This window comes from Taudactylus pleione, unplaced genomic scaffold (genome assembly GCF_031769625.1).
Source record: "Taudactylus pleione unplaced genomic scaffold, aTauple2 ptg000156l, whole genome shotgun sequence".
Taxonomy (NCBI): domain Eukaryota; kingdom Metazoa; phylum Chordata; class Amphibia; order Anura; family Myobatrachidae; genus Taudactylus; species Taudactylus pleione.
In genome coordinates this window covers 4281942-4300506 of record NW_028284558.1, presented here as the reverse complement: position 1 = coordinate 4300506, position 18565 = coordinate 4281942, and the positions used below count along the sequence as shown (strand labels likewise).

The 18565-nt window shown below is 43.4% G+C and overlaps 1 protein-coding gene across 1 annotated transcript in view; it reads left to right on the top strand.

Moving 5' to 3' along the window:
* IFIH1 (interferon induced with helicase C domain 1) overlaps positions 1–18565 on the top strand; it is a 76089-nt gene that overhangs the window by 48398 nt on the left and 9126 nt on the right. Inside the window, exons 11-16 of the mRNA XM_088474889.1 lie at positions 528–651; positions 8196–8414; positions 12164–12420; positions 12673–12822; positions 15545–15706; positions 18355–18545. Coding sequence (XP_088331015.1) covers positions 528–651; positions 8196–8414; positions 12164–12420; positions 12673–12822; positions 15545–15706; positions 18355–18545 — 1103 coding nt within the window. The remainder of the gene's footprint in view (positions 1–527; positions 652–8195; positions 8415–12163; positions 12421–12672; positions 12823–15544; positions 15707–18354; positions 18546–18565) is intronic.

The window sequence follows — 18565 nt, the reverse complement described above, 5'->3', positions numbered from 1 at the left end:
TATACAGATTCCTTTCCCCTTGGATAAAGAAAACATGACATTATTTAAGGACTGTAGTTAAAAACCAGGCTTACAGGAATAAAATAGTAATCACCAACCTGGTTCAATGCTTTTTTAGTTTTGTGCATGCAATACGAGAGCAATTAGGATCATCTTGCTTTCAAATCTGCATTGACCCTTAGTGAGCAATTATCAATGTCTGTAGTCAATTTGCAGTGATCATTTCCACTAACATGCTTAGGCAACTTACAGTATTGTTCTCTGCTTCTTGATAACCATGTCCTTCTGTATGTGCACAGTAACAGCTAGGGAACCACTACCTCCTGCTCTGGTTAGGCATTTCCTATATCAGGACCGTCAGTTGATAGTCATACAAAGCTTCAGCCTCCAATCAGAAAGTGTAGTCTTGGGTGCTTATCAGAACAAGAAGTAAGTTGGCAGCACATATCATTAAATCAAATCTAAAGTGTTAAGCAGCAGGCTCACCTGCGTATATATTTTTGATACTTATTTTTTTTTTCTTTCAGGATCCATTTGGGGATAAACTTAAAGATCTGATGCTGAATATTGAAAAGTTTAGTGATTTAAATCCAACATCTGAGCATGGATCACAGTCATATGAACAGTGGGTGGTTCAGAAAGAAAATACAGGTAAAATAATCTGCTGCGGAAAAATAAGAGCATTTGTCCCAATTACATTCACTCATATTTATTAATAATAATGTGCCACAAGGGTTCCCTAGCTCCATACATTGTAGGTGGAACATATAGCAAAATTAGATAGACCAGTTCACAATTTTATTTATATATATATATATATATATATATATATATATATATAAAACAATAATTATTAGATTTCATAATTACATAGGTCCCACAGATGTAGAGAGAACCCTTCTCACAAGAGCTTACATCCTAGAGGGTGGACACAAAGGGGGAGGGGAGCACATTTGGGGATTGCAGAGGCTGGAGGAAGGGTGGTAGGTTTGATGGAGAGATGAGTTTTGATGGCACGTTGGAAGGCTGGGAGAGTGTCTGATAGAGATAGAGCATGTAAGGGCATTCCAGTGTAGGAGCAGCACAGGAGAAGAGACATTCTGTAGCCAGGGATGGGAGGTGTCAATCCGGGAGTGGGAGAGGTGACAGTAATTGGGTGGGAGGAAGTGTGGTGGGGGGGGAGATGAGGCTGGAAATGTAGGGAGGAGAAGACTGGCTGAAGGCTTTGTAGATCAGTGAGAGGAGTTTGAATATTGTTCTAAATGGCACAGGGAGCCAGCGGAATGATTGGCACAGTGGAGCAGCAGAGGGGAATCATTGAGTGAGTAAAATGAGTTGGGCAGCAGAATTAAGGCTAGATTAAAGGCGGAGAGGTGGGAGATCAGTAGGCTTCATTCCTAGCAACTATTTGATTACCTCTGAGATGGAGAACTACATGTTGCAGACCACCCTAGTTTTAGTCACTCTACTGAGCCACTATGTGTTACTTGACTGTTGAGTAGATAATTCACAGTGATGCTAAAGCCAAGAGTAAGGAGTTGAGCCTTGCAGTGAGCCAGAGAGGATGACTGACTTGGGCTTGTTGGCTCGGAGAGGTGTACTATGTCTATCTTTGACACAATTAAGCTCAATTGTAGCCAAACTACTGCATAGGCGCCAAATATGCTGTTATTTGTGTGCGCCTGAAGCAGTCACTGATCTTGTTCAACATGTGTTTGGAATAGATCAGATGTTATTTAGGACTTGCGAAAAGGTGTAAAAATAATGTCCAATATGACCTTATGCGTGGTCATCACTCAACCACACTAATTATGCGCATAAGGTCTTGCCATTCAGCTCTAGTGCCACATATATATCTTTGCAATTTCAATACATATGTTTGATCAACTGGGGCATAGATCTGGCCACTTGCACTTAGGTCAATCAAATGTATCTATCCAGCTGTTTTAAACGATATCCTGTAGCTATATTGTCCTGATCCAGGTTATTCATAACACGTCAACCTCTGGTATATTAGCAACTGTGGTGTCCTGCTCTCCCCCTTCTATCCCGACAAGCGCTTGCGGGGGGTGTAGCCTATTTGACCTGGCGGCCATCTTCCCTTTTTGCCCTACCCCCTGCCTATATCTTCATTAGGGGTTGATGCCTCTAGTATAGTCTATAGTCTGCCCATATGCAGAACAAATTACTGGATGTGAAAGGCGGGTTGCACCAAAACAATGTCCAGTTTTGTGGGGCTTCCTGAAAGGGAGGAGGGGTCCTCTCCTTAAACATTCTTGAAAACATGGCTAACTGAATTCTAAAGCAGAGACTCTCCTTACAGTTCGCAGTAGAAAGTGCACATCGTGTACCAACTCACCCTTTTCCACCTGGCTCTCCTCCTTGTACCTATATTGCTAGGTTCTTTCACCATAAGCACAGGGATGTGGTGCTACGTCTTGGACATACTAAAAGCCCTCTAGTTAGAAAGGGAGTGAATATTTCTACCTTCCCTGATTTCACTATGGAAGTTCAAAAGGATAGTGCCCAATTACTCCCATCCATCTAAGCTCTGGCGAATGGGGAATCCAGATTCTTCGCTACCCTGCGTTAGACGGCTGCCTGGCTGGACCGGTATGCTCCTGGTGGACGGCAAATGGCTCATAACTGAAATCCTTTCCTTATTCTATACTGCATTTTTCCATTGTGCCTATTTGGGGTGCAGGTTTATATTCTGCTGAGCTGCATATTCTTTAACTGACATGTTTGATATATTTGATATACATTTCATATTGTTTTATGTTAAGTGTTATTTACATTGGGTAGCTGTTGCCGGGGTTGCAATGGTGGTTTCTATATTCATTGCCTTCTTTTACGGTATTGGCTATTTGTTGTTTATAACTATGATACAGTGAGTTCGTTTTTAGTTTTGTGCTAGGAGTCTAGGTATGCCAATGTTGGGGGTGGGATCGGGGTGGTTTTAGTGGTTTGGAACTAGTGTTTTATTTCTTAGATTTTTTTTTTCCTGTTTTTGTTTCGCTTCTTTATTGCTGCACCTGGTTGTGTTTCCAATTGATACTGTGTGCTGAATCGGAGGGTGGAGGGTCTGGGATCCGAGATATTATTTCCTTCTTTTCTGTATGTCCCAATTAAATATACTTACGAAGAATGTCCCCAGAGTGAACAACAAAGTCAAACACTCCTTGGTGTTAAAACTGCTTAAACAATATAATTCTGACATTATTTGTTTAACTGAGACCCATTTAGTAGGTACTAGGCTCCTTTCTCTCCAGCGGCCATGGGTGGGATTGGCATATCATGCCTTGCCCACATCATTATCCAGAGAGGTCTCTGTCCTCATTTTAAAATCTGTTTCCTTTGTGTTAAATACAGTTAAAACGGATCCATATGGTAGATATGTATTTCTAGATTGCAAGGTCCACTCCATGCCTCTATATATTTTAGCTGTGTATAGACCTCCCCCTTCTCATATGAGGTTTTGAAATGTGCTGCTGAATTTGTGGCACATTCTCCTAGCACCCGTTATATGCTTAGGAGATTTTAACAATCTCTTAGATCCTCATGTGGGTAAGTGGCGGAAGGCTTCCTCTCCGTGGGTGGGGGGAGATAGGTTGGTAACTTCATTGATAGTCTTGGTTGGGTAGATGCTTGGAGGGTTAGGTATCCAGGTGTACAACAATTTTATTGCTTCTCCTCCACCTATCATTTGGCACTGATCTCGTCCAGTTTACTCCCTAAACTCCGTAGTATTACCTATAAGGCTAGAGGGGTGTCAGATCATTCCCCCCTTCTAATGTGCTTGGAGATGGATAGTCCTAGGGGTCAAACATTTTGTATGTTACATCTCTCTTGGCTCATTCAAATGAGGACGAGCTCCGAGTTAGAGGTCAAGTGGGATGGGTACTTTGCTGATAATGTTCATTCTGCCTCTGCGACAGTTGTATGGGATTCTTTTAAGGACTTTGTTCCAGCTTGTTGAATTGATATTTTATAGGAAAAAAGAGACTGAGTTAGAGTCTGAGTGTCGTCGCTTGGAACTCATTTATTTGAGGGATAAGTTAGCTTTGTCTAGGTTACACTGGTTGGCTGCCCAATCCGCTTGGACGGATCATTTGTCTGATAGGAACATGCATTGTCTATTGTACAATTCGCATATACATTACACACATGCTGATAAGACTGGTAGTTTCTTGGCACGTTTGATACAAACAGATCACCCTTCTGTGACTGTTGCAGAGCTTACACATGCTGATGGTAGTATAGCTATGGCAACTCCAGATATAGCTGACACCTTTCTTGTATATTATAAAGATATTTATAGTTTGCAGTTGTCCTGCTCCATGGCCGAGCTGCAGTTTTAGCTTTCTGCTAATGGATTGCCAACATTGACCCATGATGCCAAAGCCTTTCCTGATGCCCCATTCTCCCTGGATGAGGTTGAAGCCGCTGTTAAATCTTTCCCAGGTGGTAAGGCCCCAGGTAGTGATGGTATTTCTTATTGAACTATATAAAAAACATACTGGGGTATTTATTCCCAGACTGCTTACATTGTTTAATGATTTATATGTGGAAGGTATCTTCACATCATCTATGTGTGAGGCGATTATTATTGTTTTGCCGAAGCCTGGGAAAGACCCCAAACTCCCAGATGCTTATAGGCCAATCTCGCTAATCCCTACAGATGCAAAGATTCTGGTGAAAATTTGGTCTATGAGACTTAATAAAGTTATTACCTCAATAGTGCAAACGGATCAGACTGGGTAAGTTCATCTCGATAAACATTAGGGGGTATATTTACTAAAGTGATTGTTTTTAGAAGTGGAGATGTTGCCCATATCAACCAATCAGATTCTAGCTATTATCTCTAGAAGATACTAATTAAATGTTAAGTAGAATCTGATTTGTTGCTATGGGCAACATCTCCACTGCTAAAAACTCTCACTTTAGTAAATATACCCCTAGGTGTCTCTATACCCATCTACAGGCTTCTCACGGTGGTGAACCCTGCTCTGTTATAGTTTCTTTAGATCCAGCAAAAGCCTTTGATTCAGTGGAGTGGTCCTTCCTGCGGGAGGTCATGTGCTGTATGAGAGTGGAACCTGTTTTCCTAAAATGGATGCAACTCCTATATGATAAACATAGCGCTAGAATTTAGGTTAATGGGTTCATTTCCCCCTCATTTTCACTGTCTCGGGGCACCAGACAGGGATGCCCTCTGTCCTCTACTTTGTTTGCCAAGGTAATCGAACCACTGGCATGTATCCTTAGGGCCCGCCCTGATATTCTGAGGCTCCGACTAGGAAATAGAGTGGATATGGTGGCTCTTTATGCAGATGACTTATTGCTATTTCTTAGACACTATATAAGTTGGCTATGCCAGTGATCCTTAGAGTAATGAAGGAGTTTGGTAGATTCTCGGGCTTTACCACCAATTGGGATAAATCCTCTATACTACCATTACGTGGTGCTACTCCCGATACTCCAGAGTAGCCTTGCCCCTGTGCTGGGTTTCTAAATGTAAATATTTTGGGGAATGACTATCTAACCAGTTGGGAGACAACATACCTTTCAATCTGGGCCAGACCAAATAATTTCTTATACCTGAGCTTCCCCATCCCTGCCCTAAACCATATCCCTCTCTTGAATAAAATACAGCAAGAACTGACACAATGATTTACACAAAATTTTTCTTGGCTGGGACCCATAAACATAGTTAAAATGAACATACTCCCTAGGCTCCTGAAGAGGTCTTCCAGGGGGACATAGTCAATATCCCGGTGGCCGCGATGCCAGCGCTGATATTACCGGCACTGGGATCTCGACGCCACTCACAATACCGACGCCGGCATCTCCACCGCCGAGATACCGAAGATAAGTAGAGGGGTGGAGGGAAGGGTTAGGTTAAGGGGTTAGGCACTACGATGAGGGTTAGGATTAAACACTAAGGGGGAGGGTTATATATAGAGTGCGGGAAGGGGGAGGTTAGGTTCAGGCACTAGGGGGGAGGTTAGGGCTAGGCATCAAAGAGTTAGGGTTAGGGAGAGGGGGAGGGTTAGCATACCGAACAACAAGTGTCGCTATGCTAGCCCTGTCAGGATGCTGGTGTCGGGATTCTGACAGCCAAGATCCCGACTGCCGGCATCCCATACCCATCCCCTTCCAGGTCATATCCCTGAAACTTCCCACCCAGCTTTCTCTCAGAGGCGCAGACAGGTATCCGTAACTTTGTCTGGGGTGGACGGATGCCCAATTTTAAGCATATTCATCTTTTTAGATGAAAAATGCAGGATGGCCAGCAACTACCCATGATTTCAGCTTATTATCAAGCCACAGTCTTACACAGGATTCTAGACTGGTTTAGAAACAATGGGTAGACATAGAATTCTCTTCTGTTACTCTTTGCTTGAGCAATATACCGGGGTGCTTTAAAATTATAAACTCAGATCACCTCACAGTTGGCCTAAGTTTATTACTGTGGAGAAAACTACGCCTTAGGCCGGGAATTTCCTCAGTAGTATCTCCACTTACATCTATTTTGAATAACTCTCTCTTTCCGCCTGGGATTTTGGGCCGGTCAGTGTCTATGTGAAGGGAGACAGGTATTACTAGACTGAAACAACTGGTCTCCAATGGGGTGTTTATATCATTCTCGGAACTATGTACCTCTGCAGGTATCCCAGCACGGGATTACTGGTTTTATTTTCAGGTCCGCCACTTCGCCTCTTCTCAGGGGGGGATCTCTCAATGCATCAGATCTTACTGCATTTGAGACCCTGTGCTCTCACTCCTCAGACCCCACTCATGTTATTTCAGGTATTTATGAAATCTTTATATCTGGCCATTTTCCTACTAACCCACCACTTGGTGCAGCAGGATGGAGACCTTACACATAGGGGTATACATATGGAAAAGGCCTTTCATATTACATCTGTATGCTCTTCTAGCTTAGAAGTACTCGAAACTCAATATAAGCTCCTGACAAGATGGTACAGGTGTCCGGGTTATGTTGCATAAGTTCTTCCCTTCTGTTAGTCCTCTTTGCTGGAGATGTGGCAAAGATAGAGGCACTCTTATACACATACGGTGGGACTGCCCCCTAATTTCTCCCTTTTGGTCTCAAATTATAACAATATCTTCTGAGATTCTGGGTTATCAGGTCCCGATGGGACTGGAGTTTTGGTTCCTTTTGTACACAGACACACCTATATCCCAGTATAAACAATCCCTCCTCAAGCAGTTAAATAATGCAGCTAGAACGTTGTCCCAATACACTGGCGTTCAATGGTAGCCCCTTCGATATGGGAATGGTGTCAGCACTTGGACTTCTATATGAATATGGTGGATAATTCTTACTCAACTCTAAAGAAGCACTCAGATTTTGTAGCAACTTGGTTTAGTTGGATGGAGTTAAAGTCTTCTCCCTCATAATAAGCCCTAGTCCCTAGGAATCAAATGTAAATTTGTTTAGCCCTGTTCCAATCTTCTTTTTCTTTTGTGACTGTTATATATATTTTTTTACAGTCATCTGATCTACCATTGCGTCTCCTTGTTCTCCCCAAATCCTGCACTTTCCTTCAGGGCCGTAGCTAGGGTAGTGCGGCCGGTGCCATCGCACAGGGCACCACAGGTCAGGGGGCGCTGTTTGGGCCTGTCAAATTTCTGTTTATTATCATTCTCGCTTGTAGCTTCATCTTATGTCATCCCCAGCATCTCCTGGCCTCTCCTATTCTTCCCTGGCCCTTCCCCATGAAGCCATGGCCCTTTTTTGGGTGCATTATGTCCCTTTGAAAAATAAGTGGGGCGCCAATGCTCTTTTTGGTACAGGGCACCAAACAGTCTAGTTACGGCTCTGCTTTCCTTCCCCATCCTTCCTTTGTCTCATCTTCCCTTCCTCTTCCTGGAAAACGTTTTAAGTACTGTATATGTCTTTTTTGTGCTGAAGTTCTGGTTGTATATGTTAATATCAAGGGCTCTGCATTGTGTTTTTATCTGATTTTGGTTAGGATATTGACTTGTATATATTTTTGTACACTGTGAGACTTTTTGAACTCAAAAATAAATATTTTTTTTCAAATTTTTTAAAAAGATGCAAATATGCACTAACAGTTGCTGCTACTAGACGAAGTGACAGTTCTGAAAATTATGCCAAATTAAGTGCAAGGTTAATAATTTTTCAATGTAAATGTTGTACACAGCTGCCAAGGAAGGGAACCGCAAACAGCATGTATGTGCGCAGCACCTGAAGAAGTATAACGATGCTCTGCAAATCAATGACACAATCCGTATGAATGATGCATTAGCTCACCTACAAAAATTCTACACCGAAGAAAAGAAGAAGACCATCCTGCTTAAAGAGTCAGAAGAGCCTGTAAAAATCGACGAGACTGACACGTTTCTCATCAAATTATTTTATGGTAAGAATAAATACCTATTATATCCCATCTGCCTAACAATGGCATTAAATCAGATGTATTCCTTAGAATGTTATTAGCCCACTGGTAAGATATGTACTGCCCAGTGTGAGAGTTTGTAAATTCCAGATGGATTTCAGGGAAATGGACAGGGTTCTCAGTGTTCACTCTAGGGCCCTGATTCAGACCCACTCGCGAGCGGCTGTCCGCTCGCAAGTGGGTCGATGTTCTGCACTGAGCATGCGCACGACGGAGGGAGCTCCGTCGTCCGCATGCGCCAGACGCGACGAGCGAAGGACTTTCCTTCGCTCTTTGTGTCTGATCAAAGGGGGCGTGCTGTCGATGTTGATTGACAGCACGCCCCCTTTGGTGGGCGTGCCGGGGGCGTGCCTCCCTTACGGGGGCGTTCCTAAGGGAACGCCTCCCGTCAGAAGCCGGCCCACTGACATCACTAGTGATGTCAGTGGGAGTGATTTTGGCTCTGATAGAGCCAAAATCACTCCGGGCCTTGCGGTTGAAAACCTCAACCGCAGGCTCCGGCTCGCAGTTTCAATGGTCGCGATGGTCAAGACCATCGCGGCCATCAAACTGCACGCTCGTATAGGCTGTAGGTGGTGACCCACAGCTATACGAGCGTCCAGGAGGACGCTCCATAGTTATGGAGGCCGCCCCTCATTTAGAGCGTGCGCTCTGCTCAGAGCGTACGGCTCTGAATGAGGGCCTAGGTTCGGAGCTGGGCAGGGTGTCTGACCTAGAGAAAGGGAATTTCTGCGCCCGCCCACCCAAAAAAGGGGGCGTGTCCAATGAAAAGGGTGTGTGTGTGTCTTTATGACGGATATGCCGGGGAGCTCCCAAGCGCTGCGATCACTGTGAATGGATGCTGGATGCATGTGCCCTGCATCAATTCACCAACTGTGACCACTGCACCGCCACTTTCCCCATCCGCGGGAGGGAACAGAACCTGCGGGCTGTTTCAGCGGGGCGCCGCGCTGGAGGGCAGGGTGCTTTCTGCCCTATTGAAATAGGGCAGGGTGCGGCACCCCACTGAAACAGCCTAGCGGGAACGCTAGTTCTCTTATCACAGAACTGTAGCTGGAGTAAATCCTATGAAAAAATTAATCGCTAGTTAAACAATACAGATCATGGGCATAACTACCATAGGTGCAAGGGGTGCAGCTGCTATGGGGTCCATTTTCCTTGCCAAAGTTACATGTGTTATATACATTTTTCACCATTGGGTACATGAGGCCCTTACAAACTTTTGCTATGGGGCCTTCAAATATCTAGTTATGCCCCTGATAGAGGTATGAGGTCTATTATCCAGAATGATGGGGACAATGTTTTTCCTGAGATGGGTTTTTTTCATTATTTGGAACAACATGCCTAAAATATAATAAATTACAAAAAGAATTCCATTCTTTCTTTCCCTTCCTCATTAAACCATTTAGCGTCGCTCCTCGCAGTACAGAAAAACAGCCTAAAGCCGGGATGAGGTTCTTATTTGGGAATTCAGTGTTTGGTTTTCTACTGGGGAGAGTTACTATGATGTTGAATTTTCTCCAATTGTACGCTATTGCCAGTGGATTGGTGATGGACAAAATCTTTAGGAATATTTCTGTATATAATTTTGTTATCCTTTTCCAGCCTGATGAGCATCAATAACACTTTTTTTTTGAGGTCCTCAGAAATTTGCTTGATGTATGGCTTGAGTCCACTAACCTAGTGATGAGGCATTATTGTTTAAAAAAGAACAGAGCCACCCAAACCTGCACCTCAGTGTCTACCCGTCAATTGCTACTCTTAAACTGTTACCCCCAACTTACTTATATTATTTATATTATGCTAGTGTACATATATGTGTGTGTGTGTGTGTGTGTGTATGTATGTATGTATGTTGTATGTGTATATATATATAATATATATGGGCAAAAAAGTATTTGGACAGCCACCGATTGTGCAAGTTGTTGCACTTTAATAGATGAGAGAGGTCTGTAATTTCCATCATAGGTACACTTAAATTGTGAGAGGCAGAATCAGAACAAAAAATTCTGGAAATCACATTGTATGATTTTTAAACAATTTATTTGTATATTCTTGCGGAAAATAAATATTTGGACAATCAAAAAGTTTAACGCTGGTATTTTGGCCCACTCTTCAATGCAGAACTTCTCTAGATGTGTCATGTTTTGGGGCTGTCGCCAGGCAACATGGACTTTCAACTCCCTCCACAGATTTTCATCTATCGTGTGTGTGTATATGTATATATGTATATATATATATATCTATATCTATCCATCAGCCATAACACTAAAACCACTGACATTTGAGGTGATTATCTCCTTACAGTGGCACATGTCGATGGGTGGGGTATATTAGGTAACAAGTGAACACTCAGTTCTTGAAGTTAATGTGTTTGATCCAGGAAAAATGGGCAAGTGTTAGGATCTGAGCGACTTTGAAATTGCCCGAATTGTGATGGCAAGACTACTGGGTCTGAGCATTTCCAACTCTGCAGGTCTTATGGGGTGATACCGGTATGCAGAGGTTATTAGTACCTACCAAAAGTGGTCCAAGGAAGAACAACCGGAGAACCAGTGACAGGGTCATGGGTGCCCTAGGCTCATTGATGCATACGGGAAGTGAAGGCTAGCCTGTCTGGTCCTATCCGACAGAAGATCTACTGTAGCACACGTTGCTATGATAAAAAGGTGTCAGAACACACAGTACCCCGCTGCTTTCTGCTTATGGGTCCACCACCGAAAACATGGGTACGTGAGGATCAGGACTGGACCATTGTGCAGTGGAAGAAGGTGGCATGGTCTGATGAATCACATCTTCTTTTACATTATGTGGACGGCCAGGTGTGTGTACATCGTTTACCTGGGTAAGAGATGGCACAGGGATGCACTATGGTGAGAAGGCAAGCTGGCTGAGGCAGTGTGATGCTCTGTGCAATGTTCTGCTGAAAAATCTAGGGTCAATCTAGGGTCAATGCCATGTGAATGTAATGTTGACACGTACCACCTCCCTAAACATTGTTTCAGACCAAGTACAGCCCTTTATGGAAATGGTAATCCTTGATGGCAGTGGCTTCTTTCAGCAGGATAATGGGGAACATGACAAAGAGTACAAGGAGTTGTCTTGGCCTCCAAATTCCCCAGATCTCAATCCACTCAAGCATCTGTGGAATGTACTGGAAAAAAACAAATTAGTGCCATGGCAACTTATGGGACTTTAAGAATCTGCTGCTAATGTCTTGGTGCCAGATATCACAGGACACCTTCAGAGGTCTTATGGAGTACATGCCTCGGTGGGTCAGAGCTGTTTTGACAGCACAAGAGGGACCTTCACAGTATTAGTGAGGTGGTTTTAATGTTATGGCTGATGAGTGTGTATACAGTATATAGGTTTTTTATGTAAAAGCATAGTTTATTGAAAGGTTCTAAGAATAGCTTCGATAAAAAATACAGAGATAAACAAACAAAGCAAATGACAGGCGTGTTTGGTGTGCCGCTCAATAGAACATGTGACTATCTAGCTTTAAATTCACTTTTTGTCCTATACACAGTAGAGGCAGCCATTTTGTGAGCTGGAACAATACTCTGAGAATGTGAGTTTAGTTCACCATGAACCTGTGATATCACTGAGGCCTGTAAAAGACCAGAAAATTCAGAAACAAGTATATTCATGATTTTGGACATTGTAGTAAATATATAGAACAAATACTAAGCATAAACTGTTTATACATGCAGATCACAGGAAAGAACTGACGCGACTGGCTGCAAACGAAGACTATGAGAATGAGAAACTTGTAAAACTGAGAAGAGCCATAATGGAAGAATTCACCAGGAATTGCAAAGCCAGAGGAATTATATTCACAAAGACTCGACAGAGTGCAGTTGCTCTGTGTCAGTGGATCATTGACAATGAGAAATTCAAAGAAGTGGGCATCCGTGCACATTATCTTATCGGGGCAGGGAGCAGCAGTGATTTTAAGTCCATGACTCAGGTACATTTAAAATTAAATCAGTAACAAAGGCAGAAAGAGATCTGTGTGTATAAAGTAAAAAAACTTCAGTATTCTAACCGCATTCCAGATAAATAGATATATTCAAAGTTGCTGAGAAATGTAACTATTTGTGCAAACGTCTGCTGTTGGTGAGAGATTGTTTTCACAGAATGGAAAGCCAAAATAATGTGTTAGCTTTGTACTTTCTGTTACAGTGTAGGTATAACACAAAATGTCATTGTTTTATTTTAGAATGAACAAAAGAAAGTGATTCACAAATTTAGCACTGGAGAACTTAACCTACTAATTGCAACTAGTGTGGCTGAAGAAGGTTTGGATATTAAGGAATGTAACATTGTTATCCTGTATGGCTTGATCACCAATGAAATAGCAATGGTACAGGTATGTTAATGTTGACTGTTCTGAATTTATATATAATAGAGGTCACGTAGAGTTTTTAGCTTCTGTACTGCATGTGCACCAAACATGCCTACGTAGATCTCTGTATGCAGATTTTGTTGTATCTTACATGCAGGGCTGCCATCAGAGATTGTTGGGCCCGGGACTCACAAAATAAGCCGGGCCCCCACTTGGGTGGGTGGGGGGGAGGGGGCATTGCTGTGGTAATGTGCGTAAACCAGTTACAAAAAATATATCAAAGTTTAGGCTGTGGGGGTGGGTGTTAACATGTCAATCTATAATATACAGTAGAAGTGATGGTGATAGAGCAGGGTGAGGGTGTGGGATGGGGTGAGGGTGGGAATGCAGGGTGGGAGAGAGGGTGGAAGAGAGGGGTGAATGTGGGAGATCAGGTGGGAGAGCAGGGTGAGAGTGGGAGAGCAGGGTGAGAGTGGGAGAGCAGGGTGAGAGTGGGAGAGCAGGGTGAGGGTGGGAGAGCAGGGTGAGAGTGGGAGAGCAGGGTGAGGGTGGGAAAGCAGGGTGAGGGTGGGAAAGCAGAAGGCACTGTACCTGGACTGTCTGTACCACTGGAAAGCTGGAAAGGAAGTTGGATCCCCCGCACCATCTCCTGTCCCTTAGGTCTTCACCATCGCGCAGCAGCGGATGCAGACTTATTCTTCCTCCTTTTGCTATCTCTCCCGCTGCTGCTGCTCTTCCTCCCTCTCCCCTGGCTGTTGTCTTCTCGGCAGGCTGCCTTCTCCCAGCTGGCTGGCGGTTGCAGACTGCGGCTTCTGCTTCAAGCACGCTGCTGCCGCTAACACTCTCCCAGATAGAGGGGCCCGGTAACAGTACTATTTTGCATTTGAAGCCGGCCGTTGCAGTGGCGGCTCCTGATTGGCTTGCGGCACCTCCTACAATATGCCACTGGCGCTTATCAACTCTGCTGCCTTCCGGGCCCAGCAGCCCCCCCCTGATGGCGGCCCTGCTTACATATATGGCTCCTTGAACTTAGAGTGGTGGAACTGGGGTAGGGGCAGGTCTGCCATGCATAGGTCATATACAGTAATTGGTTGTTTCCCTAATTACAACTCGGGTAGACCTGGATGCAGATGTCTATTATGCATCTGGCAGGTAAGTTGCAATAATGATGATAATCAGTAGCACTATTTGTCCGGTTTTCATTGACTGATTGCGGATGTCCCCTTTTGTAGAAAATAGTTAATTTGTATGGGTGTGTGGCACATTAGGGGGGTCAGGTGTAATGCTTTGGGGTCCCGGTGAAAGGGTTTCCCTAGCTGTGGCATTACCCCCTGCTAGAAACAGTCCAATGATGGTTCTGGAATTTACAGGGGAACCCTACGTATTTTTTCCCCTGTATTTCCAGAACCAGGACCAGTTCAGAGCCCAGTGCTGGTTGCGCTTAATACCCCTCTGCCGTTTGTCCCCTGCATTTAGCACAACCAGTACTTGGTCTCCAAAGCCTGCTGCTGGTTGTTCTTTTGAGGAGTGGGCCACGCCTTTTTTTTCTTCCAATTTTAAAAACTCTGGATATTTACACATGTGTCCACATACAGCTATCCTTGCTAGCAAATCCTTTGTAGATGTCATCCTGTCACTCAAGCTCTTATCATTATCATAACTCCAAGATTATAGCCCATCCTGGTATCCTAAAAAGCAAGGACCTGATTGTCAGAAGGTACTGGTGATTAATTTGAAAGAATTACGTCTTGGGGCCGTATTCAATTAGCCACGAAAAGTGCCGTTTGGAGAAAAGTTTTCTTCGATTTGTACTTTTCGCCTGTTTTTCAAGGTATCTCCATATTCAATTGCCTGCTTTACTTTATGAACTCCTGGTTATTAACCTGACTTTGCCTTAGAATTTCCCTGTGCCTGCTGTATGTTTACCTGCTACTCCATTACTGATTTGGCTTACCTTTCACTGTTACTTTAAGATCATAGCCCTGGCCTTTTGGCCTGTTTTGACATTTCAGCAAACTTAGGAGGCTGCAACTTTAGGTCCCTGGTGAAGACCAGTCACTCTGCATCTCAGTTGATTCGGCAGCAAAGAAGGACCACGACCAACAGTCGATGATATTAGCACATTTACCCACCTATATATTTAAGTCTAAAATTTGCTTAATTGAATTATAATGTATTTGGGACTGGAACCTTTGCTTTTACCCTAGTGCTTTGCCGATACTCTCAATTTGTTTGTCTCATAAATGCTTTGCATACATATATGTCGTGCCATCTATATATTTATATATATTATGATCCATTGTTTCTTATTTGTAACACCACATCTATGAATAAGTTGGCCCTGTCTTGGCAAATGGTCCAGATTATTACATATAAAATGCAATCAGCCTTATTCAACACTAAATACACATGTTTTTAAAATTAAGTATATGTTCTGAATCTGCAGTAGTAATGCCCAAGGGCTTAAGAGATGGTGGAGCTCGTGTGCATCATGCATCGCCATACCTGTTACTGGCATCACCATCTTTCCAGAGGGGTCTTTATAATTAGTGCCGCACAGGCACACTGGCTAATCTCTCTCGCAATGGAACCCCCACTTGACCCATGGGCCTGCTCGCATTGCACACCCTGCACCCATTATAGATACGCCACTGGCAGTACCCTCTATTTATGGCATTTCCTACTGTAATTATACATGAATGTATTTTAGCATTATAACCTATTCTCTCCTTTTTGCAATTACTAGGCCCGCGGCCGTGCCCGAGCGGAAAATAGTGCAGTTGTATTGGTGGCTTCTAGCTCGTCGGGGGCTGTTGACCATGACAGTGTCAATGTTTACAGGGAAGGCATGATGCATAAAGCCATTCAAAAGGTGCAACAGATGGACCCCAAAGTTTTTGCTGAAAAGGTAATACAGCAATATTTAGAAATAATAATGGTATACAAATACACAGGTATATTGCTACCTTCATTTAGATCAGGATGGGTACGGGATGCCATATCGCATGGGATCCCGACGGTCAAAATCCTGACACCGGCATCCCAACGAGCTTAGCATACCGACACCTCTCGGTAGGTATCCTAACCCTACCCCTACCCTAACCCTCCCTCCCCAGTACCCGAACCTAACCTCCCACTCCCCACACCCTAAACCTAACCCCCTCTCCCTAGTGCCTAACCCTAACATCCTCCTAGGCCCTATAAAAAACAATAGTATATACCTGTAAAAAACAATAGTATACTATTATTAACACTATTACCCCTGCACCCACCGGCCAGGGGTGCAGGGAAGAGCCCCGGGCTTCAGCCCAGGCCTGAGGTGCTTAGGAGAGGTGGGACCCCATTATTGGGGGGGTCCTCACATCCCCTGGGATCCCCGGCCTGTGCTGACTAGTTTGGGGTGTAAATGCTTTGGCCGCGGTGACCCAGTGAAAGGCACCCCTGGCTGTTGCATTACACTCCGGTCAGTTTGAGTCCAGTGCTGGTTTAAAAAATATGGGGAACCGCATGCCATTTTCCCTATATTCTTTAAACCCGGGCCTGCTTACAGAGCCCAGTGCTGGTTCATAAAATACGTGGGAACCCTACGCATTTTGACCCCCCTATTTTTAGAACCAGGACTGGCTCCTGGAGCCCTGGGCGAGTTATGCTTTTGGGGGGGCACCTCACGTTTTTAAATTTAACATTTAACCCTATTTTGATTATTTACAGGCAGAAACATACACTGATCACACTGATCTATGTATGTTTCTGCAAAACAAGCAGTTCAGGAGGTAGTCTATTTAAAACTTCTATTTAGGACAGAGTTTGCTAAAATTACACCCGTGATTATAATCCCGATTCTTGGTAAATTGCTGTGTTGTATTCCTGTCTATGGGATGTACCTGCGCGTTTGGCCGATGATGTATATATTTACATTTGTGTTTTCACCCCTGTTTTACAGAGAGTTTCATGATTTCTCACTCGAGTTTGCCTTTAGTAAATTTGCGAGTGGTAAAAATGGCCAAACGCACCCGTGATTAACATGTCGATTCTTAGTAAATTTACCCCTAAGAGTCTGCACCCAAAAAAGGGGGCGTGTCCAATGAAAATTGTGTGTGTCTTTATGACGGACATGCCGGGCAGCTCCCAAGCGCTGTGGTCACTGTGAATGGATTGCATGCGCCCGGCATCAATTCACCAACTGTGACCACTGCACCGCCATTTTCCCCCACCCGCGGGAGAGAACAGAACCTGCAGGCTGTTTCAGCGGGGCGCCACGCTGGAGGGCAGGGTGCTTTCTGCCCTTTTGAAATAGGGCAGGGTGCAGCACCCCACTGAAACAGCCTAGCGAGAACGCTAGTTCTCTTATCACAGAACTGTAGTGGAGTATATCCTATGAAAAAATTAATCGCTAGTTAAACAATACAGATCATGGGCATAACTACCATAGGTGCAAGGGGTCCATTTTCCTTGCCAAAGTTACATGTGTTATATACATTTTTCACCATTGGGTACATGAGGCCCTTACAAACTTTTGCTATGGGGCCTTCAAATATCTAGTTACGCTCCTGATACAGATAATAGAGGTATGAGGTCTATTATCCAGAATGATGGGGACAATGTTTTTCCTGAGATGGGTTTTTTTCATTATTTGGAACAACATGCCTAAAATCTAATAAATTACAAAAAGAATTCCATTCTTTCTTTCCCTTCCTCATTAAACCATTTAGCGTCGCTCCTCGCAGTACAGCAAAACAGCCTAAACCTCTCTGTTTGATAGCCGGGATGAGGTTCTTATTTGGGAATTCAGTGTTTGGTTTTCTACTGGGGAGAGTTACTATGATGTTGATTTTTTTCCAATTGTACTCTATTGCCAGTGGATTGGTGATGGCCAAAGTCTTTAGGAATATTTCTGTATATAATTTTGTTATCCTTTTCCAGCCTGATGAGCATCAATAACACTTTTTTCTGAGGTCCTCAGAAATTTGCTTGATGTATGGCTTGAGTCCACTAACCTAGTGATGAGGCATTATTGTTTAAAAAAGAACAGAGCCACCCAAACCTGCACCTCATTGTCTGCCCGTCAATTGCTACTCTTATGTTACCCCCAACTTATTTATATTATGTTAGTGTACATATGTGTATGTATGTGTGTATATATATATATACATATATATATATATATATATATATATATATATATATATATATGGGCAAAAAGGTGATTGTCCAAATTGCGAGTGGTAAAAATGGCCAAACGCACCCGTGATTGACATGTCGATTCTTAGGGGTAAATTTACTAAGTGTCTGCACTGATCCATAAGTGCTTCCAGGGTCAAATGTACATTAATGCGTAGAATACTGAGTTAGGTTTTGTCAAACTTTTCTGAACAAGAATACATTCATGTTTTGCATACTGTATATTTGCTGTCACCTAGAAAAATGACTGCTACAATTTGATTAGTTGCTTCACAGCCAACTGTGGAACCATTTTCATCAATGTGGCCATACTGTGTTCCATATAGGATTAGAGCATTACTGGACTGGGTCTAGAACTTAATGTTTTATGTTTAGATCCAGGAATTTCAGACTCAGAGCGTCATCGAAAAAAAAGTGAAGAAGAGGAAAAACAAGCGCAAAGTGTACCAGGAGAACCCTTCTATGGTGGCCTTCTTGTGCAAGAAATGTCAGAAGCTGGTTTGTTCTGGAAGCGACATTTATGTCATAGAAGACATGCATCATGTCATTGTAGACAGAGATTTTAAGTACGTTTTTCATTGGAAGT